Raw genomic sequence first — 24658 nt, forward strand, 5'->3', positions numbered from 1 at the left:
AATCATTTCAGGAATTGAAATTCAATTACATGCCTGGGACCATAATGAGCACCACTGTGCTCATCACTGCTGACTCTTCCCATTCCACCTGCAGCTTAAGAGATACAGGGTATGAACCAACCTAATTTGCATCCAATAATGATGTCTTTAGATTAATTTGTATAGATAATGGAAGGTTTAAAACTTGCTTGTGCAAACAGTGCTATGCACAAAACCAATCTTCACAATGCCTTCTAGAAGCAGTAGTTTCTATAGCCTGAAATGATACTGAGATTGACATGATCTTGGCTCCCTAATTACATCAGAGTGGGATTTTCTACTCCTAATGCTTAAGTGCATGTCAATACCAAGACAGATTGCAATATGCATATTACTATGCCAAGAAATCACTTTAAAATTATTCAATGTAATCTGTTAATAATTGAGTAACTTCTGGTAAAGAATTATTAAAACAACATGAATTCATCACTTTGAAAAAAGAATTAATAAAAACCAAAAAGGTATATAAAATTCCTTTATATACCAAAAAGGTATATAAAAATGTAAGCAACCTCACCCTGAGAAATAACTGAACTTCTGTATTCTAAGAAAACTATCTTAAAATGCTCATATTTTAAAGACTACTGGACTGCTTTCTAAATCATATTCCTTTCATCCACAATGCTTATTCTGTTTTCTTTTAAAACCAGGGGGGTTTATCTGCTCCAATATGGGGTTCTCTTTTCCTAGCAAAAATAACATTCTAATATTTAATATACACTTTAAAACTGATGGGCATCAGCGTTCCAGACAGGTTTCACTAACTGGAGATATATTTGCTACCAGGGTAGGATAAAAACAGGAGGAGGAGAGTGCAGAAATAAGAGAGTTGCTATGCCAACCTACAAATGCTAATGGCATGACAAATACGAAAAGGTCACATAAAAAAAAAAAGAAATGCTCTGATCAAGAAGTATTTGTACTTAATTTAATAAACAATGTAGCTACTCTATTCAAGTTCCTTCAAAACAACACAATTTAAAAATAAGAAAATACAGCACAGTACCACACTGAAAATCAGGCTGTCTTTGTCCTTCCTTTGATTTATCACTTAAATGCTTTATTCTTTCTCATCCATATCAAAATATGATGTTTTAGGAAAAAGTTACATATAAATGCTGAATGGATTTGCCTTTAAGTAGATCACTGTATTTATTCTGTATTTCAATACAGAGTAAAAAATAAAATTTAAAAATGAGTAAAAAGTGCATCATGCAAAAAGATCATGCAAAAAGGTATTTTTGTCATTTTGAGGTAGAATTCTGTAACAAACTCAAAACCTACCTTCTACTTTAAATGGTAAAATACTAAAGGTAATTTTTAAGAAATCTTTTAGGAGGACTTTCAGTTGATTTTCAAATATTTAGGTGTGCTTGATTAAAAACTAAAAAAAAAAATCCAAACGGTTTGGAATGTTCTTCTTTGTCTTCTAAGGTGTATTATGGCAGATATTAGTAATGACTCCTGTACTCTCAAATATAAGAGATGCATGCATTTTACATGAAATCGCTGCAACAGAGACTCTATGAGTACTCTCAACATAACTCTCAACAGAGAGTATGAGAGAATTCAAGCCCACCAAAAATACAGAATGGGTTTTCTTTTCACTTGAAATATGGTTTCAATTTGGTTGAAACACCAACCATTTAAAATTACTGCTTTCTTTGTCTTTCTAGTACTCCAAAGAAAGCACTAACAAAATGACAATGACTTTTCCTGGGTCAAACTCATGTCTTCACCAGGGCAAAGGAACAGTACTGGCATGTGGACAGACAACCTGTGGATATCAGAGCATCCTCAGAAAGCCCATGGGAGAAAAGAGGACCACAGCATATACTAAAAATTTCAAATACATTCAGTGTTCTGACCAATTTATCATCAACTTTTGGAGTGGGCAAAGAAAACACAGAAATTTTACAGTGCAACCCAAGTTTTCTAGCATAGAATTGCAGATCCAAGATAAAGTTTTACATAAGCTTTGGTTGAGCATTCAAAGAGAAATGAGTTGCTCAACCTTTTGAAGATCACCCATGGCTAATTAAAGACCTGCCAAGGCTTTACTAACAATTAAAAACTTGTCTTTAAAATCCCCAAAGAGGAAAATGCAAACAGCTGTTTTAATTAGCAAAACAGCAGATACTAATTAGCTTCTGTAACAGAGTATGCTGGTCCTTTAAGGACAGGACCAATTTCAGCCCAAGTTTGTTACCCGTTTAAGCTATAAGTAGAAGGACTGGAATCAGATGCTGCAGGAAAAGCTAATTCCTTGTGAAATCAGTATTTCCCAAATTCAAGTACACACAAGAGAGATTTATTTTGAGTAAACTTTCATGCTTATCCATCTTTTAGTTTATCTTTCCAGAACTGAGTCGTGTACAGACATTTGAGCAGAGACTCAGAGTACTTGAAATGCTTTTTGATGACTCCATGGGGATGAAAATTGTGACACCTCACCTTCTGGGCAAAATGCCACTGTATGTGGACAGAGTAACACTAATATGTGCACATTTGCACAGCAAGCCCACGGAGTTCAGATTGCATCAAGTCTGTGTGAAAGCTGACTTGGGCACCTGATGTAGAGTTGTTGCAACTGACCACATCTTTCAATTCTCCCAATCTTTTGGGACTGGTTCTGAATAACTAAGAAATCTCAGATGAAAGAGAAAGGAATGGAGAGAACAGGAGAGGCTGGAATTAGCCTTTTGCTGTGTTCACAGCACAGATCCTTGGACAGCAGCAGATATGTTCTTACAAGGTAATGCATTGATTGTCAGTACACTGCCATTTCTAAAAGTCAGTCTCAAAGCTAAAAAATGTAAGTCCCAACCCATAAGAGCTATATGTCTACAGCTGGGCATTTTGCTGTTAGTGGGGTCAGTTGCTACAGGCATCATTGATAATAAACAGGAACATGCTGCAAGTAGAAGATACAATATAAGTGCCAAATGTGAGATTTAATAGAAGAGTTTAAAAGGCAATCTATTTGTACTATCTACACAGAGTGAAAGAATAACTGAAAATATAGGTATGAAATAATAAACTCAAATAACTACAAAAAAACTATCTCAAATAAGTTTGATATCAAATAATGATATATGTGTTTGAAGTGATATCAAACAATTCTGATATATGTGTTTGAAAACACCAGGCAGTGGTGAAATCTTTCTTCCAAACATCTGGAAGACACTTTTCTTTCAGAAGTTGTGTTTGAAAAATCTAAAACTCTTGTGCTGGTATTCCAACACTGTAGGCCAGGACAGGTCAATAGGTGTACCTGGAGGATGACAAAGGCTACTTTTTTATCATTCTGTGTATTCTGCACATTTTACATTCATTGCTCAGTTACCAAGAGCAGGCAGCAATAAAACACCACCCTTCAAAAACCAGTCTGGGATTCTGATTATTGTATGGCATTCTAACTAAGACCAACAACATTTATTGATTAACACAAGGATTATAATGAGAAAACATTTTGACAAAATATAGACATAACTATGACTGTTCCCCTGCAAGCAGGACTGTTAAACTCATTTCTCTGAAATCTCTAGCAATATTATGGGATTCAGCTAACCACCAATATAGCTACCCAGGAACCCATGTTTCTACTTGTGCTCATGCTTTCCATTATATATTTTAATATCTCAGCTCCACCTGGTAAATTTTTTCTAAATAATTTTTTGTCTTTTTCTAGCATTTCAACATCTGATTTTCAAAACGATGGGAGGACATCATGTTCAAGGAAAAGAAAAAAAATCTGCAAAGACTCTGCTACATGAAGGTCTTCAGAGTAAAATATCTACTTCATAGAAGGTGATTAAAGTTATATAAGAGGATATAACCTCAACTGCATGCATGGTATTGATGTCTGTTGTTATGTCTTCAAATTAATATTCCTTTGTCTACTGATTAAACTATTAGAGAGGAATAATAAAATCTTCAGCATGATGAGAATATGTCACAGCAGAACTATGGTTTCTCTAACTTGTTCTGTGTATTAAGGTACATAATGTACATTCAGAGTCAGGATTTGCTAACTATTTTTCTAGTGATAATATACACAAAGCTCAAATGTTTTCTCTGTTGCTGTGTTCTGTTTTTCCCAGCTTAAAATGCAAATGAGACATTTGGTTGAGACACTCCTGTTTTTCCAGTGAACAGAAGATGTGGCACTGTTCAAGCACTGTTGCTTTAGGGCCCCACCCAGCTCATGCAGAGGGTTCAAATGGGTTCAATGAAATAAAGACATTTCTGGAGAGAGATTTTCATTGAAAATGCTTTTTAAGTAAATTTTATTTACTGATGTGACCAAGCTTAACTGGCCTCAGGACAGACTAGGATCTTGTCCTTTACTAGAACAACATTTTTGTTCTCATATCACAGAAAGAGGTCTATGAGGGTTTACTTCTCAATGAAATAATATCGATAAAAGCAATTCACTTTTTTTATTCCCCAAGTAGATTAGTACCTGTTTAAACTTCACAATAAAGTAAAGCTGTTTAAATGGAGCGAGATTAAAAATCTTTGTATTAAGAACAAACTGATTGTGAAGTACTGAGATCCATCTAACAATTCCAAATCCACTTCAGCTCTTGCAAATTAAGCCTGGACCTAAATGCCAGAGAGGTAAAAATAAAGCAGGTACATCTACTTACAACCTTTTAGAAAGGTGAATGTTTCAATTTGGGAAAAAAAAAACCCAAAACAAAACAAGATAAATATGATATACAAACATTACCTGAATATCCTGTTGCCATTTAAAGATTATAAATCATAAGTACAAGGTTACAGGAAGAGACCATGAATTAAGTCTCATTAAATAAGAATGAATAGAGACCTAAAACCAAGGTCCCTTTAAGTCCTATTTTTAATTCTAGGATTTCCAGGTTAATTATATTGAAGCTTTTCCAAACTGCAAGTCTGGAAATAAATTTTTTACTTATCTAAAGTAAATATGTCCTGCTTGTACACATCCCCCCAGTAATTACCACTTCCATAAGACACCGTAGTGACTGAGTAGCTTCTACATGCTGCAATTACTGCAAACTCTTCCTGCAGGGCTCCTTGCAGAGAAAACAACCTATGGATAAAAAACCCTAACAGTTTAAGAGAAGAAATCTTACTTACGAGTCCTTTGTCAGCAGCTCCAAATTATTATGCATGTTGATTGGATATGTCTCACTGAGATGAAACAGCTTCTCTAAGGCCTCATAAATGAAAATGATGCAGATAAGAGAAGCAAAGGCTTCTTCAGTAAACCGGGTAATGTAGCAGACTAGGGAGCTTGCATCAGTTGCAACAAGGATGATGCACAGGATTGCAGTCCACAGCCCAATGCTGGCTCTCAGAGAAAGGTATGACAACCCATACTCTCTAAAAAGGAGAGAAAAAAACACCAACTCACTCAACCTTTTGTCCAGTCACAGTAAATGGAGACAAAGCAGCTCCAAAATTTCCTTTTTGGGGACAGTCTGAATCAGAAATTATGTACTTAATGTGAACAGAAGATCAAGTCACCTCCTGACCAGAGCTCTTCTCCCAATTAACAGGACAAAAGGAGTTCTATCTCTACTAAAGTAATCACGTGAGCAGCTTTGAGAGTAGTCACACACAAAGTGTGTAAGGTCCACTCACTTTTTATCCCATATCCTGCTTTGTGAACAGCCAACACCTGTCAATTTCTTTTTAAGCTGTGAAAGAGTAGCTATAACAACTTTCATCAAAATTCTGTAAGCTTACTGCATATGATAATAGAGCTCCAAACACACCGTGTGACATTATCACAGCAAACTGAAAGGTCTGTCTGAAGGTGCGAGAAATTCTGAGTGCTAAGCGGGGTTTCCTACTCTCTGTTGTGCAGGAGATCCTGCCACAGAAGTCCCTGTCACAGCAGTGAGGCAGAAAAGCAGACTGGATGGCAGAGAAGCATGATGGCTTCCAAATGGAGACATCATTTTTACCCACACTGTGGCAGAGACATGACAAGTACAGCACATGAGCCTAAATGTGGCTCTTGTAGCATGACGCCTCACCCCCTCTCTGTCCAGGTGAGGGAATGGCATGGCCTGTATTAGTGACTATTGAAAGAGGGACCACTTCTACTGCCTGCACTTTCTTGGTGAGAAACAACACCTTTCAAGTTAGGGATGAGATAAACCACTGATTTAAATATATTACCTCAGAGTAGAGAATGATAATATTCAAAAGAAAACCCAAAAAAATCCCCACAAACATCCTGAAGCAGTCATTCCCTTCAAAACAGGAGTGGAAGGGAGGAAGGAAGGGAAGGAAGGGAAGGCTTTAAAACAAACAAAAGCCCTAAATTTAAGAAAATTCACCTTTCCGCTTTACCAATTCACTGCATAATTTTTGGACTCTGCAAGATGATAAAGGCAACAATTTATCTTGTAGTGCACTTCTTAGAATTTCAACTTTGGGATAGGTGTCTCTACTTTTACCTGAAAACAAATGAAGGATGAGTAATATCATGATCTTCACTTACTTGCAAAATTTGAATAAGATCTTCTCAAACACTAAAACTGGTCCTGTGCTGCCAAGTATAGTGAGAGGCTGTCCACCAAAAAGAGAGTAGGCAATTCCAGTCATGGATGCTCCAAACAGCGATTCTATTGCACTCTGAATACGACACAGAGAGAAGTGTCCATAAATTTTCAAACAGGTTCTTATTGCAATGTCTTAGTCCATAGCCTTCTAAACATTGAAACACCAATATATAAAGGTGATTCATGCAACAGTAAGGAAATACAAACCACGAAACTAGGACTATAAGTTTGTTTTAAAAGTTCAGATTTAACACATACTATACGACCTTCAGTTGCTTCTCCCAGCAGACCACCAAATGTGATGACAGGAGACATGCAAGCACAGTAGAGAAACAAAAATGATGCCAGACACTGCAGACTGAGAGCATCCCTGAAGTCACTCCAGAAGAAGGGAGCTTTTCTTTTGATATCTAAAATTAATCCTCCAAAAAATCTAAAGAAAACATAGAAGAGCTCAAATCAATTAAGGTGGCACACAAAACTTTCTTTTACAGTATTGCTTCAATCACACTGCAGAGATGCTACTGTTCCTTGATCAAATGATTCATACTCTTATGTTTCACCCTTCATAAAAAATAAGTTTATAGGAAGCCTGTCTTTGTAACTTCAACCAGGAAATTATTGTGGTTTTAAAACAAACTCATTAACATGTCTCTTTTATAAATTCTTCAACGAATCAAATCATCCAGACACCAAAGTTCTGAACAATTGCTTGCTCCCATGCACTAAACCAAACTGTTTATTACATGAAATAAGTCTTTACATTTGTTTAATTAGAGAGGTATCACAGTGCCTATTTGCCCACATCAGCTTCACATTCTTTATTTGAGAACCTGTTCCTAAATACACTTGATGACAGAAATGAATATATGCTACCATTTTTCAAGGACAAGAGCTGTCATCTTTTGTCATTTACACTGTGTCAAGTATAATCAAATATCTAGGAACAGACGGTCCCTTACAAAATACCATACAGCTAAAGTAAATAACCCCACAATGCTCTTTTCCTCACAGGCACACAATGTATCAGATCATGCTGAGGTAAAGAAGGTGGTGTAGTGCTACTACCTCCTAAATACTAAAACAATCCTTCAAGCTGTCAATTAGCAGATTCTCTGGTGAGAGAACAACTTCCAGCCAGACTGGCCATCACCTCCCCTGCCCCAGTGCACACCAGCACTGCAGCTGAATCTTTAGCTTCATGCTAAAGGTAGGAACAGTATTTAAATGTCAGGAGGCAGCAAAGTAAAAGAAACATCTATTGCCCAGCTACACTACACTAAGGCAGCCTGAAGCACTGACAGCTGATGCACTTACACCACACCATATTAGATGAGAGAAAACAAGTATTCCTTGGGGCAAATTCTTCATTCTGTATATTGCAGCCACCAGGGTAACCACAGCCTCATGTACCAGGACATATCACAGCTTACTGAGGTAAAAAAGAAATGCTAAAGCTGCACAACCCAGAAACTTCAACTACAAAAGAGCTGTAAGTATTCATAATATATGGCACAACACTATATCAAGTTTCCCTTCATCCTGTACAAAACCAAGAAACATTAATCAAGTTTAAGAAAGGTCTGGCCTTCATAAATATTAGAGAAAGGAGCTTGCAATAAACACAATCAGAACACTCAAACCCTCTTGCCCTCTCCTGCTCTCTGCAAATGAGCATGTATTGTCCTCTTCAGCTACGTGGCACCTGCAAATCAGGACAAATGCCTGAAAGAAATTATGCACTAAGACACTTCTGAGAGAGAACCAGACCCTTGTGATTCCTTTTGAACATCACTTTGAACACTTAAGATTTGGAATATGTTTTCACTAACTTTCCAGTGCGTTGCAGTTCTGGTCCAGAGTGTCCCCCAGGATGTTCTGCTTCCCCATGGGCTGCAGTTCCATTTGGCACTCCTGGGATCTTACGCTTCTCCTACCAGAAGGAAAAGATATTTCTCGTGGGTTTTAGTACTGAAACAGGCTCTGAAAGTTAAAAGCTTAAACATAAAAATCTCATTTTAAGATTCATCAGCATAACCTTCTCATAAGCTCTAAAGGAGTTCTATTACCAGACAGTTAATAGTGAAAAGAATTGTGATTCTATGAAATTTAAAGAATTGATCACCAAAAATATCTTGTATCAGAAAACATTTTAAAGAGCAGCAAGCCTTGATCAATTCTTGCAATAAGCTTAGAACAAAAGCAAACGATGGCTATTTGGAATAATCAAGAATGTTTAAGACCACTTATCCCTGAATTTAGTATCTTTAGATACAACTGCCTGTATTTACTCAGGAGAGAACTAGTACTGAACTAAACCAAATGTCAGCACTATACTGTATGCCTGCAAGTCAAGGGTTCTTCTAAAGAAAATTAACCTAAAATAAAAACAGCATGCAAAACATAGTGACTCTGCTAAATGCTAAATTAATGAGACTTAAATCTACATAATAAAAATTCATCACAACTTATAAAAGGATCTGAATTTTATACTGTACAAACCTGAGAGGGAACATTTTTAGGTGGTTCTATTCGAATTGTTGGGTCCCATTCTCCAGGAGGGAGAACAGTAACCTGATCAAGAAACTCATCAATTCCAGACACCAAGTCATTGCGGTCCTTTGCTTTGTAAGCAACATCATGGAATACCTGTGAAAAATTGAGAAGTGCCGGTGGGAGGAAAAAGAGATTGAAAAGGAACTCCCTCTAAAATAATGGCTCCACTTATCTGAAATAAAACACACTTTGTAAAGTTCCCACTGAACAATCTCAGCTTCAACTGAAAATAGCTTCTGGTACTTAGTTATCATAGAGATTCCAGCTGCTACAGAAAAACATCCTTATGGCTGCTAAATATTTGAGAGATTTTGCAGTTTAAACAAAATTAAATCCACTGGAAAGCAACTGTGTAAAATGGAACCTTATTGGTGAAGACATCTTCGCTTATGAATATTGTTTCTCGTTTTGTTACCCCCTTACAGCAGCATAATCTGGGCTGTCACAAGAACATGAAATGAGTTAGAATGCTTGTTGTCATCACCAGAATGATTAGCCACATTTCATCTGAAGGATTGGAGATTCCCTATTACACCTCTTCAGTTAGTACAAAACTGAACCACGAATAAAAATACCTCATCTGTCATTAGTGTTGCAATTGATCTTCCAATCTCATGGTATTGTTGGCCTTTACCCAGTGGTCCAAGAAGAATGAACAAAAATCTGCAAATTAAAAGTAAATTTGGGAAATTGTAAAGCATAGATGGTCAAAATTAATATTAATATTACAGAAATATCTAAAATGTGGACTAGAAGAATCTCTCAGATAAACACTATATATAATCTCCTTCAAGATCCTCACACATGCATTTAAACATGAAGCTTTGCTTAGAAAAAGAATATGAAAATAGCTTCCAAAAATATGTCATAAGCTTAACAGTCAGTCTTGACTGAGGCTACCAAAACCTCCTTACATAACAAACCTTAACTTACATAATAAATGTATGCAACTGTAATCTATGTACAGAACACATTAATTTATTTAATTCTGCTAATTCAAAAGAATGGCTATGGTTACATAAATTATTGCAATCTTGGAGATGTTAAATTTACCCAAATAAAATAATTTTTAAATAATTTTTACCCCCATTAAGTCTCTGGACAGTCTCTACTTGAGGGTGTAGGCAAGTAAAGCTCTATAAAAGGCAGAGGATTTATACAATGCAAAAGACAATCTTTTGATGTATATTACTGATTTTTTTTTTTATTGCATACAAATTTTTGCAGAAACATTTTATTGTCCTAATTTGTAACTATTTTTATTTTGACCAAAAATCAAGAAATCTGTTATTTTCCTTTTGGTGGTTTTTTTCTTGTTGGAATTTGAGGGAGATTACAAGGAAAAGCTTTTTCCAAAGCCAATTCCCTCAGTGTTTCCTATACGCATGCAAAAACTAGAAAACATCAAAAAAGTAACATCCAAAGTATGTTGTAACTACAAAGTACAACTCAAGGAAAATGTTTATCTGGTTAGAAGCAAGGATCTGAGTCTCAGCATTGCATTTCATAGCGTAACATGAGTGTGATATGTGAGTGTCCTGAGCATCACAAACTGGAATACATTACTGCCTACTGTTGGAATTCTATTTTCATAGAAACTAAAAGAGGGAAAGGGAAAGAAAGACAGAATGTGTGTAGAAACATATGCACAAATTAATAAAAAAAAAAGGGGGGGGGGAGTAGGGGGTGGATTCCGCAATAATAGTTAAGTTAGTGAACACAGATATGGGAGAATCACTCTGGAGTTTTGATCTGAATTAACCTCAGCAGGACCCAATGTAACCACAGATCTATCCCAATTTTCTTCTACTTGAATACAAGGTCTATTTTAGACTTCTTTTTTTTTTTTAATTCCTCAATTTGTTTTCAGAATCAAAGTACTCCATCAGAAAAAGTTTCAGCTTGGAAAAAATAAATTTAAAAAAAATTTATGGTTAAAAGTCTCATTTTGTACCATGCAAAGTAAATTTTTGAAGAAGTAAAAATTTTTTAAGAATATATTTACAGCATGTTCTCCATCTATTCACTCACTTTCCCTAGTCAACCAAATCAAACAGTTTGCTTTTTGCCTTTTCTCAATTTCATCTTCATTTTTTTTAGTTCTGCACATAATTATGCAGTATCACACAAGTAGTTTCAGTTCCAGATGAAATATTCTATGAAGTTGAATATTTCACCTTAGTGAGATACTTCATCTGGAGTAATACCAGTTTGTCTAGGATAAACTGTGTGTTATACATACATTTCTACATCTGTGAGGTATTCAAAACTAGTATGTGTCTGAATATACCCACACATCATTTCCAGGGTGAGTGGAAGGCTGAGAGATGTCTTTGTTAAAGAGCAAACCAAATTCCTCACTCAGTAACTGGCACATCACCCTGTCCCCCAAGGTCCTCAGGGAAACAGGAAGCAGGATCAGCCCAGCTGTACCTGGTTGGAATTGGAACTTCAGCCAGTCCCGTAAGCAGCACTGCAGGCGACAGCCTAACAAAAGCCACAACGGCACGGTCCAGGAACTCGAGTTCACCAACCAAGATGTTTGATGCTTCAGCTCCAGGTGGTATCTTTTTCATGAAGTGTAGGTCAACCTGGGGAAAGTATATTAAATTACAACCTAAAAGTTACTCACAGGGGTTTTTTCTTTCCCCTGCTTTGTTGACAGAGACTTTCTGATCACTGCACTATAACGTTGGCTATTTCAGTTGTACAGTTCCACTGTTCTTGTCTGTTGAATATTTTTCTTTTCATAAAAATGTTTCTCTAAATCAAACTAGACATTAATTATTTGACTGATTTTTCTTGGAAACAAAGCACAGCAGAATTAATTTATAAAGACAACAAATAAAATTCAAAATATTTTTAAGAATATAGGATAAATCCCCTAGTAATACTTTTTATTTATACTCATAACAGCATGAATACTTAATAACAATCATAAAAGTAGAAGCAATTAAGACACCTTATTTTTCCATAATTATCAATTCTGGAAATCATTAATTCATAGCTCATAGTTGTTGTATTATTATCTCACTGAGAAGAACAATAGATTCCACTACACACAATTTTCCTTTTTCTACTCTGAGATGCTTTTTTGTTTTCAGATTTAACAGAAGACAGTTGCCCTTCTGCTGAAGTAACAGAAAACAAGCTATCATGAGCTTTGACAGCCTCAAGAGCAAGAAGAAAGCAGAAGAAAAACTTTGGAATTTTAGGCAGCAATGTTGATTTTTTGCAGGATGATAGAAAAACAGAGACACAGCTTCATCAGGATATTGCTATAATAAGCTCAAGGTATTTGTGAAGGATTGTATGACTAGACTCTTCTCTGTAACAAAGACTGACATGGAGTAATAAAGTATATAATGTATGTCTGATTTAATTATGCACCAGCATTGTCTACATTTCAAAATGCATGAATTTTGTCATTTGCTTTCCTTTTATTAATCTAAACACAACAACAGCAACCAAATCCAATATAAACTGTTAAAGTGGACCATTTTAATGTCTATCTTACAGCCATCTGTCAGTACTAGTTTGCATAGTTTTTGGTAATATTTAGAAAATTGTTTTCTTGCAAATGGCTCTGGCACTAAATCAGAATTCAGATATAACACAGTTGCCTGTGTAATGAAATCTTGATTTGCTGAGATCACAAAGAGATATCTAATGCTTCCTTAAGCTACAAAGATGACTAAACACCTCACAAACAAGAAACAGATAAACCTGGAAGGTTGGAGACCAAGTACTTTTCAAGGTAAATTGAAAAACTGAGGTAAATTCTGTTCTCCACTCAAATAATGAAATAACTCTTCAGGATTAAATATATAACTAAGGTTCATTCTGCACCTAATGTTGGTGTCACAGTTTATTTGTAATTGAGAGGAAGAAAGTAGTCTTTCAGACATGTAGAAATTTGCATTCTGTGCTGAGTTTACCTTGTGAATGGATGGATTAAACATTTAAATGCATTTAGCATTTAATAATTAATGTCCCATATACAATATGCTACAGTTGTGACATTGAGGTCCTCTAACATACAGATCATAAGATTCAAATTTGAAAGAAACATTCTGTGTCCTGTCTACAAGAAAGTATTTCCAGATATTTCCTGTACTATTTATCAGCTTGAGACTCTAATACTGTCTAATATTGTTTAGGTAGTGAAGAGAAAGCCATTAAAAGGAAAGTAGCTGGCAGAGAAGCAAACTGAGCAAACACACCCAAATCCCAAAGGCACTGCTTTCACTGCATAATGAGAGTGGAGGTGGCCCTGGGAGTGAATTTATGGCAGTGGCAGAAGCTACATATGTAGAATGCTTCATCTAACCTATGCATAATACATCTTTTATCGCAGGTCTTTAGCTGGAGAGACCTGATGTGCATCTTAATCTGCACTGTAACCTGAGCCACATTCCTGACCTGACCCTAAATAGTCCAGGCAAGCTTCAATTAAATATAAAACTGAATAACTAATGCAGAGACCATGTCCCTCCAGGGCAAGTCAAAGACTGAAGAGTGGTGGACATCTAACCTGAAATCAAACATAAACTGACATGAAGACAAACTAAATACCCAACATCCCTTCTTAGTAAAACATATTAATCAAATTTATTTATAAGCAGGGTCAACTGCCATTCAACACCAGTCAGTTGCTTCACATGGTATTTGAAAGACCCAACTCTGTCAGTATGGGACAGGGGTTTGTCTCAGAAATAATGTTTCCACACAGAGCACAGGGATGTTGCTGTGAGAAGGGATGTGGGTACAGTCTCTTTTATCCATTTTGTGTTTCAGGACAATTAATGTTCCCTTCAGTCTTTGGCATAAACAGTAGAAATGAGCCAGCTGAAGTCCTTAAATCATCACCCCCATTCTGCTCAGACAGGGGGTAAAGTGGTGCTGGGACAGATCACCTCCACCTCACCCTGAGAACACAAAGTCCTGGTGGTGGCAGCAGAGGAAGAGGAGTGACACATTTACAAACAGCACAAAGCATGTCTCCATGTTCCTGAAGTAACACTCAAGACAGCTTTCAGTGCCTGTCTCACATTTTTCATAGATAGATACCAATACAATCAACACAGTCTCAATGCTGTATCCAGATTAAGTCAGCTTTTTGAGTCAGCTCCAAATTTGGAATATTAGACGTAGCCCAAGGGAAACAGATTAGCAAAGAGAGAATATGTGAGGTAGTCAAAGGTGCTTTTTTTTGTAGAAGATAAATGAAATTAATATCTGGAACGAAATTAGAGCAAGAAATCACAATACTCAAGAGAAAATTACTGTACTGCTCTACTTTCCTCTCAATCTATGCATATAATTCCAATTATAACCGTTGGGAGTTATTGCAATAGCACATTTCAAGGGGAAACTGCACTTATGCATCTTCAAACGGATAAATGGATCTATTTAAAGTCAGTCAAAAAGAAAGGTATTAGATTACAATCCTTTACTGTTATTTCATTCCTCCTAACAAAAGTTCTTCCTTTCATATTCCTGACTTCCTTGTTGGTATCCTTCCCTGTTGAGGTTAGAAAAAGATGAAATGTTGATTTCTTCCAGCTAGTTTAAATGGGAATAGCTCTTTTGATCAGCAAAGCTGCAGCACTACAAAAATAATGAGTGAAAGATCAAATGATGCAGCTCCCATTCTTGCTTAATACAAACAGAATTTCAGTTAGAGAACTGATTGGGATTTGGATCCTAAAACACTCAAAGCAACTGGAGAAATGTTCAAGAAAAGCACTACTGAAACTGAAGTCATTCCCTTCACTTCTGCATAGCTTAATTTTGAATAGATAATTTTATTTATATTTTATAACCTTTACAAATTTTACATCTTGATATTAGAATACTTGCAAAACCAATTAGTTTTACTTAACACTTTAATATAAATATCATTAAACCAATATTGTACTTGACTCTTTAAAGCATAGTTTTAGTTCGAAATGTGTTTAAAGGATTAATATCAAATTTTAACAACCTGACACTGTTTATAGATGTTCTCACAGCCTCTACAGAAATGTGGTTCATAATACATTCCCAGCCAGCCTCCTTTTTTCTCATTGTCATTGACAGAAAGATCAGTTTCCCCTCTCATTTCAGCCATATACAATTCCTAGTCTGGAATGTTCAGTCAAAAATTCAAATGATGCAAATAGCTACTGCTGCTAGGAAATAAGTCTGGCACCAGATGGAGCAATCACATAACTCTACTTTTAGCTCAGCTGCACTAACATTAAAATTCAACAGACTCAAAGTGCTGTTCTCCAGAATTTTGGTTTAAATCACCTTTCTTCACTTACTCAACCTTTGTTGCACTAATGTGTCAGCTGAAGTCATCTATCCCTGTCAGGCCTGTCATCTGTACCCATTGTGACTGCCTTAGGTACATACAGACTTCTTACACAAACGAGGATTCTCCTTCACATTAAAGCTGAGGAGCTGTTTGCTTTTCTTTGCTATCTAACATTGAACTGTCATTGCAATCTCCACTACTGAACAGTTAACATCTTTTGTAAAGTGTACTGAAAGATCTTGGCTTGCCAGAAGAATTAAGTTGTAGGTTTACAGAAACACATTCTGTTTGAGACATCTGGAATCCACGAGTTCAGGTTATAAAAAGCATAGTTTGCATTCACACATCACTTCTACAGAAAGTAAAAATCTGAGGTAAATGTGAATTATAGGAATTCTGAATTACTTTCCTACTTAGATAATTTTCTGTTAATTTGTAACATTTCCCCTACAAATATACACCTATGATATTAAATTTATCTGTGTTCCTAAACTGTGATTTCCTCTTACATATAATTTCGAAAGAAAATGTAAGATTCTGTTTTGTCATACAGAAACTGCGGTGCACACAAAACTTCAATGCTAAAGTAAAATCTACACTTTACAGATTTTCCTGACTCGCATGGATTTATTTTATTTAATTTTAAATATCTGTTTGGCAGCCAGGAAGCTCTCTTCACCATCAGTGAACACTTACCTTGCTGAAGTCAACAGTGCTGTTTTCTCTGCTCACATCATTTTTGTTTTCAATACAGGCTGGAGTAGCCTGTGGGGAAACAACCTGACCTGCTAAAAAAAGTATCATTATTACAGGTCTATAAATAAAGCAACATCCAATGACACAATTATTAGAGCTCTGCATACATTTCATATCATAGATATATGATGCACCTACACATAGCATTTTAATTAAAAACTTATTCAGAATAGCGCATTCTCAAAAGAGAGAACATTCATCATGTGTAGTTAGGAATGTGAGAAGGCAATTTCAAAAATATAAAAGATACTGTTGGATATTAGAAGACAAAATTTCTATACCAATTAAAGTGTACAATTCTAAAGATACACATTTGGGGAAAGTCCTGCCTTCACACAGCTTTTGTAAATAATTTAAGGGTCTGCCAATTTTGGGTAATATCTGTCTACAAAAGTAATCCTCATTGACCTAAATAGGATTACAAATTTTCACAAAGTTACTCATGTGTATTAAGAATGTCCTGATTATAACAACTACAAAAATCACATAAAAGTGGACCGGTGTAAAAATAAATATATTGGAAAATAACTGATTTATAAGCCCAGTATTGAAAAATGTGATTATGGACATGTATAAAACAAATGTTTCAGTAAACACATTTTCAAAAAAATTCCAATGAGGATTTAGTAAAATATTTTAAAAGAAGTTTTAAAATTTTCTCAAGATGAGAAGTGTTTAAATACACCTCAGTCTTGTGGAAACAAAGAGCAAGTATTTTGGCAAACAGAATTTTGCCAACAAAAGCTCAAAAAGAAAACACAAAGTCAAATAACAAGTCTATGTCATATGAAGCATATTTTTACTTAAAGCCAACATTGCCCCTGCACATGGCCAGAGCCCACCGTGCACACACCGAGGGTGTGGGGCAGGCACAAACCCCACAGGGCACAAAGCCCTCAGGGGCACTGGCCATGCCCTCCTTGCCTTCACTCTTTCTCCCTCTCTGGCATGTCAGACGCCACACACAGCTCTGAGCACCACAATAAAGTACAAGAGAAAGTACCAAATGTATGAGCCAACTATCTCTTACTGCCCTAACACATACCCAGGAATAACTACAGAGTCCAGCTGGCCCAGAGTCAGCATCTCGTGCCCAGCATATATTTGTTTCCATAGCGAATAAAGTCTCTCATATGACTGAGAAATGATGATGTGAAAACATTGGTTCTGGTGAAAATCAACCTAAACTTGCACAGTAACAAAGACCATATGTTCATGATATTTGAAGATGAAGACAGTCAGGAAGTCCTGAGCTAGGCACATTGTCTGGGCAATTTCAAAAGCCACAGTGTGGCCCCTCACACTGCTGGGGCTCACTCCTGCAGCCCAGGCTCGTCCCCAGCCTCAGCCTGGACACCGAGCACTTCGCAGGATCCAGACTGAGCAGGACCAGACACTTGCAAGAGCCCCTCAGCCACTGCCAAAATGCTGAAGGATCCAGTTTCTGTCACAGCTGAGCAATACAGGAACCCTAAGTCTGGTCATGAATTCCCAGCTGAAACACTTGCTCAAGGAAAATGCTGGTTTTCATGAAAATCAACATGTCATTTTCTACTAGACAAATCTCCCATGACACAAAACAGGTTTTAGACTCATGTGTGCATCCTGGCAGCACAGACAGATATTGCACTTTGATTAGGTAGTACATTAACAGAATGTTTAAAAATATATTGCTAGAAATCCTATCTTTAAACTGCAAGTATTTCCATTTTTCTCTCTGATTCAGGGCAAGGACAGATCAAAATAAGAATAGAAATCAGAGCTTTTGTTCAGCTCTGCAGTGAAATAAACAGAGAATGACAAACATGTATATCTAAGCAAGTAGAATAAAAATAAAGTCAGGATTCAAATTTACATATGACAAAAAGAAAGGATTGATTTTAGAAATCCACATATTAATGTAAATTAAGGGAATATAAAAAGAGGCTATTAATTCCTACACGTCACAGGAGAAATCTTTTGCAAAACAGAAGCCTGAAACTATTACATATGCAAGGTATTTACAAACAGTCATTCAATTTGTCTGTTTTAATTAGAACTGAAAGAAAAACAGAGTTCCATCATTGTTACACCATCATCTTTACCATATGTATTCCAGGGCACTACTTCACATTGAAATTCTTTTTCTGTATTGTTTGTTTAGCAGTCCTTGAATTATTTTCACAGGAATCATCCTGTAGTATTACAGCTATTAAAAATCATTAATATAAAAATTATATAAATTTTATTTCTATTCTATTTTGGAGATTTTATTAATGTAACAAAAATAATCCTTCCCCTTATTCAAACAGAGAAGGCATAAAGTGCTCAGGGAAAGTTTCTGTCTTAACTTACTCCCAAAAAACTTAAAATCTAGTAGTAATAGAAAACCTGCTGACTCTTCATTTTTTCTTCTTAAACACTCCTCTATACCCAAGGATGTATGAAAAGGGAAATAGTTGTAATAATTACTCATACTAATATACATATTACACTAGAAAGAAGCTACAGGAAAGTAACAGAAATAGTAGTTCATTATCTTTCTGTTGCTAATTAGGCATTTGCACTTTTTTTAACTAGACCCAAAAATTCAAGAAAATGAGAGCAGAAATATCTGCCAGATAAAAATATATTGACCAACAAAGGAGTCAAAGCATGGACACATGTTTAAATACTGAAGTTTTAACATCATAATTGGAGGTGTCAAAAGCAATCAGTGTAACAGTCCAGAGGACTTTTAAACATTGTGTCCACCTTTCTTTTAGGAGAAAAATATGCAAAGATATACATATAAGGAATAAAAAGCCACCACCAGTAAGTATGTGAAGTTTTTAAGAATAGCATATGTTCTTTTTCTGTGCCAACAGAAGACCTCAAACTTTGATTTACCCATATGCTGGAGTAATCTGAAAGAACACAAGTTTTACCTTAAGGCAGAAAGACATGTTTAAATAGCTCTACAACTTCGGACAGCTTTCTGGATCATGGAACAGCAAGTTTGGGTTTTTTACTGTATTGAGTAGCAATCAAAGATACAAGGCAGAGACAACAGGTAATCTCTTTTAACAAAAAAAAAAAAAAAAAAAAAAAACAAAAACCACCACCACCAAAGTAACCCCAAACTCTAGCCAGATTTTAAACATTTGTCATGGTTTACTGTTTCTTTTGTTTGAGCTGAAAATAAGGGGTTTAGGCTGCTACAAATGGTGAAGGCATAAACCATCAACTCCCTACAAGAGGGAATAAGAGTAGCAACAGCCTCATCATTCCACTCTTTCCTGCCCTCTCCTCACCAACTCCATTTCAACACTCCAAGCAAAATGGTTATTTACACACAGTATGGGGTAAATACAGACTTTTGTTCTTCAAGAGTGCAATGTAATACTTTTAGTCACTATAAAGCTGAAGCCTGGATTTTTCCCGCAGTCCACCTACTTAAAGCACGTGAAGAGCTGCATTCTTCAAGAATTCATCAGAGCCATTCACACAATTTTAGGAATCAAATGCGCAATGTGGTATAATTGAAATATCCAAGGTACATACAAAGGAACTTAATACATAACAGATAAAACCATGCTATAATTGGAGTAACAGCTTTCCTATGTAATAAAAAGTCAATATCAGCACAGTTTTAAATTAATGTTTTAAAAAATTGCATATATAAAAAATGTGTCTTTTTTTAGATAATGTGAAATTGCCAGAGCTTTGACTAGAGCAAGAATTCACACAAAAAGCAGTCTTGCATGCAAAGTCAAGCCACTTATAAATCAAAATAAGGTCCACATTTGTTACAGTAATAGAAGTTTGCATTTGTAGATACAGTTTCCCATTTTTGAGACAGTCCTGGCAAATTAAAAAAAAATAATCTCAGTAAATTAATCTCACACGTAACATAATCTTCCTCCCTAAAATTTAGAACTTAAGACATTTAACTGTTTATTGTGGTTGTTATTCAAAATCCAAGATGTCTCCAGAACATCAATGACAAAAACGCAGAACAATGTAGTCAGACACAAATCACAGTTAATGGAAACAAACTGGATGCAATCAACACAACAAAGAAAACTAAATCAGAAAAGAAGTTGCTTATTTTTCTAAACCATGCATATTTCTACCATTCAGAAAAAAAAAAAAAAGAATCCTCATTTTCAAACTCCTTCAATCTCCAGACTGTTCACTGCAACTACTCACCAATTTTCTAAATCTAAATGGAAAACACTGTCTGGGTCAAAACTCAAAGACTGAAAAAACAGCATGTTTTATTCAGTATATGATAAAATTCTATATAACAGAGCAGTGACAGCATCTCTGCAGGCTGAATTGTACGTGCGCATTTAGGCCTCCTGATGAACATTTTTAATCAGTGGGGAATCATGTCACTCCCACTGTACTTCTGTAACTACAGGGAGATTTGGTGTTCACTGATGTTATACAATTTAAGAAGATGAAGAAGAAGTCACTTTAGCTGTTTTTCTAATGCTAGGCCTGAATATCTCAAGCATAATTCACATGAAGTCATGCAGTATAAACTAAAATGCTGTGATTTGCAGTTTTATAACTTTATGCAAGAAAATGAACTTAATAAAGAAATGGCACCGTCCCCCCACCAAAACAACAAATTTCACACAAACTTCTCTTCAGTGTGCCACAGCTGCAGACAAAGGCCTGAGGTATTTTTTTAAATCATTATAGCAAGAAGTTGCATGCTGACAGGAAATTTATATGAAGACATGGGTGTACATTTGAAATGGTCTGAAGCCCAAGCAAGAATAGGTATTTATACTACCTCTGAACCTTCAGGGAGTTTACAGAACCCAAAGGATAGGAGATGAGGAAGGTACAGAGATGAGATGAGCCTGTTAGAGACAGACACAACAAAGACAGAGCAAAATAAAGAAATACAAAGATGAATGATACAGTTTTATACATACAGATTACACATCTTATCATGGGTACAAGGAAATGTAGAGAAAGAAAGAATAATATCAGATGAAAATGTTCATAAATACAAGTTATAATTTAGTAGTATAAAAACCTGTGGAAAATACAACCTGATTAAAATATATACATCTGAAAAGAATATAAAACAAAACTAGAGCATTAGCAATCTTAAGGCAGAATTAACTATCGTTGAGTTTGTCTTCTCTTCAAGGTAAGCTGAAGCAATTCCCCTGATCCAGATCCAATACTTCAGAAAGCTTGTGAGTATATCGATGGCATTGGGCGTGATTTACTCACAAAATCAAAGTGCATGGTCATATATTTAGGAATGCCTCCCCACCCTCTTCATGGGGCTCCAGGTCATATCCAGCTTTCTCCACGTGACAGTATTGACATGGGAGATTCACATGCTGTAAGCTCGCTCTGAGTTATGACATAAATCTTTGAACTGATCTTCAGAAAAGATTGGGAAACTGAAGAAGGTAACTAACACCATAACATAACCGAGAATTTTGACTTTCCAGAATGCTGAAGGGTGCTATCCTAAATTAGGACAAGCATAGGCTCCAATACCTCTGCTTGTGCTCATACTGCCACAAAACAATGAAGTCCAAACCAGCCCATTGTACTAACTAAAATAACTGGGAAAAGGTTTAAAAAAGAACATGTCAAAATGAACAGTTTCAGCAGCTCATGCTATTAACTCCAGAGATCCCAAATTTAATATGCCATTGCTTCCTTCAAGCTCTTTGGAATACCAATAAACGTCTGCTTGGAATTTCAGAATTTCTCACAATCAGACGTGACGCGTAGTGCAACCTAATTTTTTCACTAATAATGTGCCTGCTCTGATGTCATGGGAGAAGAAACTCTTATAAATGGCATAAGTATGGAACAGAAAACAGGCATAAGATCATGTTATTGTGGGTAAAGAACACTTCAGCAAGGTGCATGAAAATAAAAGTAACTTAGCCTGTCATACTCCTCTCCAAAATTACTTCTTCTAGGGCTTTAACCAGTATAATGTCTGTTAGATTTAATTATAAATATATATGTATAATATATAAATAAAATATACACGTCCCTAGACTAAAAGTGAAATAGCCGGTCAAAACTTTTAAATTTTTATATGATGAAAACTTCTTTTCCTAACTAAATTTTCACAGAATAAGTTATTTTTTCATGCCACACATGCCTAAACTCTGAATTTCAGAACCCCTTTTATAAAAGGGGAGAAGCTTATGAAATTATTTTAGCATTCCTATAAAACAGAGAGGTGTCATATATTGGCAGTTGTCTTTGGCTTTTTAGGCCCATGTCATAGGAATTTACAAACACAGCTCTGAGGTATCAGAGTGTGAAACCTACTTATCTCAATAAAAATAGGTTAAATTGATTTATAAAGCAAACTTTCTGAAGATGATTTACCAATGAAAAATTTCATTTTTTTTACCTGTCTTTTATAGTATTTATGCTAAAATCACTTGCCACCCTCTATTTTGGGTATTTGGTGTCAAATTAGCCCATTGAAAAAAAATCATTTTTTCTCCTCTTATGCCAAATTTGACTGTCGTTTTTTATTGGAACATCAAAAGCAGGCTTTTAATTCTCACAGTTTTGATGCCTAATGAAAAGTGAAAGTTAAACACAGCATGGCAGCATTAAAAATGCATGGTAAATCCATAGCACCCTGACATCTTAGCCCTGCAGAGGATGTGAAGAAAAGCCATTGTAAACAAAAGATAATGCTACTAAATACAAAGCAAATTAATTAGATGGTCTGACAGATTCATAAACAAAGAAAAATGGAGGGAGAACATATGTACAACTATCTTCCAGCAAAGATATCACAATGGCCTGTCAGTACTGCTGCCATATATTGAATTAATTTATGTATTCATTTTCAGACTTTGCTCTTGAACATCTGAAAATTGACACATTGATAAGCTACTATTGTCAAGAACTTGGACAAAGAAGGGAGTTTGAATCCTCAGCTGTACCACATAACCTACAGATCAGGGACTTGGGGCTCCGAATCACCTTTTTAACAATCAACAAACTGCTAAGGATTTCTCCGGCTCAACTGTCTAACACTAACCCCAAATTTAACAAAGAGACAACTTCCTTTTGTGTAGGAAAAGTGTCCAAGTTCCCATGTCTCATTTCAGCAGGAACAAACAAGTGTCCCTTCCAAAGCTCCTGGTCAAGGCAAGAGACAGCCAAACATGCATTAGCACTTAAAGGGTGCAAGTAGAACAATGCCACAAACTGATTTTTAAAAATCTCTGTCCAAAAAGTTCATGCTTAGGATTTTTCAATGTAATTTAGATAGAAATCTGATATACTTTCACATAAACTTCCTGAAAATTATTGAATCTCTATAGGTTATTCTATTTTTTACAAACATATATCATTTCTATTATGTCTATTGGTACACTTACTTTAAGTTAACACAGTAAAAGTGACCAAGATTTTTTTTAACAGAGGTCAGAACACTCTGAGACATTTCTACACAAGCAAATGAACTATGCACTTGGCATTTTTTCATCTTGCAAAATAGGCACAAACAAAGGAAAAACTGTAAGAATATGTCTCCCTACTTAAGAGAATCACTTAACCACTGAGTATATAAAATTAGTGTGTTTAATATGGACTTAGAAGCTATCCTGATGAGAATTTATTTTTGGGGGGGAATTTAGGAAGAGCTAGGAAGTTTGCCAGAAGAAACTTAGGCAAAAGCAAGATGTTTCTGCAGTGAATTACTGTATCAGATCCACTCACAGACACATAAAGTTACCAAAATTGAGCTTATGATAATTTCACAGCTTGCCCTGAAGGTTCTTCTTAAGGCAACTAATGCCTATTTATTACATAAGATCTAGTGCAAAAAGCTTGATAGAATGCAAGCTGCCATCTTACATCCTGTGGAAATTAAGTACAGGATCATTATATCATTAACTTTCTCTAGTGTCTCCTGAATATTTGTTTAAAGTCATCAGCAAAAGCTGTATAAATCAACAGGAAAGTTGCCTTAAAAAGGGTGGACAATCATCCTACTTACATTTATTCTTGTGCATCAGTATGCATGATCACGCACATCTTAGTAAATATTATTTTTTTCTCACTCTTAGAGTGACACTTTGCCACAATTAAGGTTTCAATTTCATATCCTCATCAGATGAAATTACATGTTGCCTTTTAGGTCTAGAATCTTCCCCAGGGAAGCAACTAGATTTAGATCTCTTTAAACTTTATATGGCAATGATTGAAAAAAACCTTCTTCCTTAAATCAAGTTAACCTTTGTTATATATAAGCAGCGCCATCTTCCCAAATCAGCCACACAACAGCTCTTTGCATTCTGTCCTGTGCCTCAGAGTACACAGATTTCCTCTTGCAATCCTGATCTTCCCTGTGCTATGGCTGTTTCCTCACTCCCTGTTTCCCAAGGCGATGGGGAGCTCAGCAGGGCTCTGAAACAGAGTGACAGCAGAAGGGACCAGGATTCCACTCTAGCTGATTTCTGGA

General features: G+C 35.8%; 1 protein-coding gene across 9 annotated transcripts in view; it reads right to left on the reverse strand.

The window, feature by feature from the left end:
- Window positions 1–24658, reverse strand: part of SLC4A10 (solute carrier family 4 member 10) — a 166229-nt gene that overhangs the window by 29255 nt on the left and 112316 nt on the right. For 8 of the 9 annotated variants that reach the window (XM_054515406.1, XM_036386559.2, XM_036386561.2 and 5 more), the window contains 8 exons: window positions 16153–16244; window positions 11589–11746; window positions 9731–9818; window positions 9102–9248; window positions 8432–8532; window positions 6858–7032; window positions 6539–6672; window positions 5164–5409 (listed from right to left, as the gene is read on the reverse strand). In XM_054515406.1, the coding sequence (XP_054371381.1) occupies window positions 5164–5409; window positions 6539–6672; window positions 6858–7032; window positions 8432–8532; window positions 9102–9248; window positions 9731–9818; window positions 11589–11746; window positions 16153–16244 (1141 nt within the window). The remainder of the gene's footprint in view (window positions 1–5163; window positions 5410–6538; window positions 6673–6857; window positions 7033–8431; window positions 8533–9101; window positions 9249–9730; window positions 9819–11588; window positions 11747–16152; window positions 16245–24658) is intronic. The other variant, XM_036386558.2, reaches the window with a different exon arrangement.

This window comes from Molothrus ater, chromosome 7, assembly GCF_012460135.2.
Source record: "Molothrus ater isolate BHLD 08-10-18 breed brown headed cowbird chromosome 7, BPBGC_Mater_1.1, whole genome shotgun sequence".
In the NCBI taxonomy this organism is placed as follows: Eukaryota; Metazoa; Chordata; class Aves; order Passeriformes; family Icteridae; genus Molothrus; species Molothrus ater.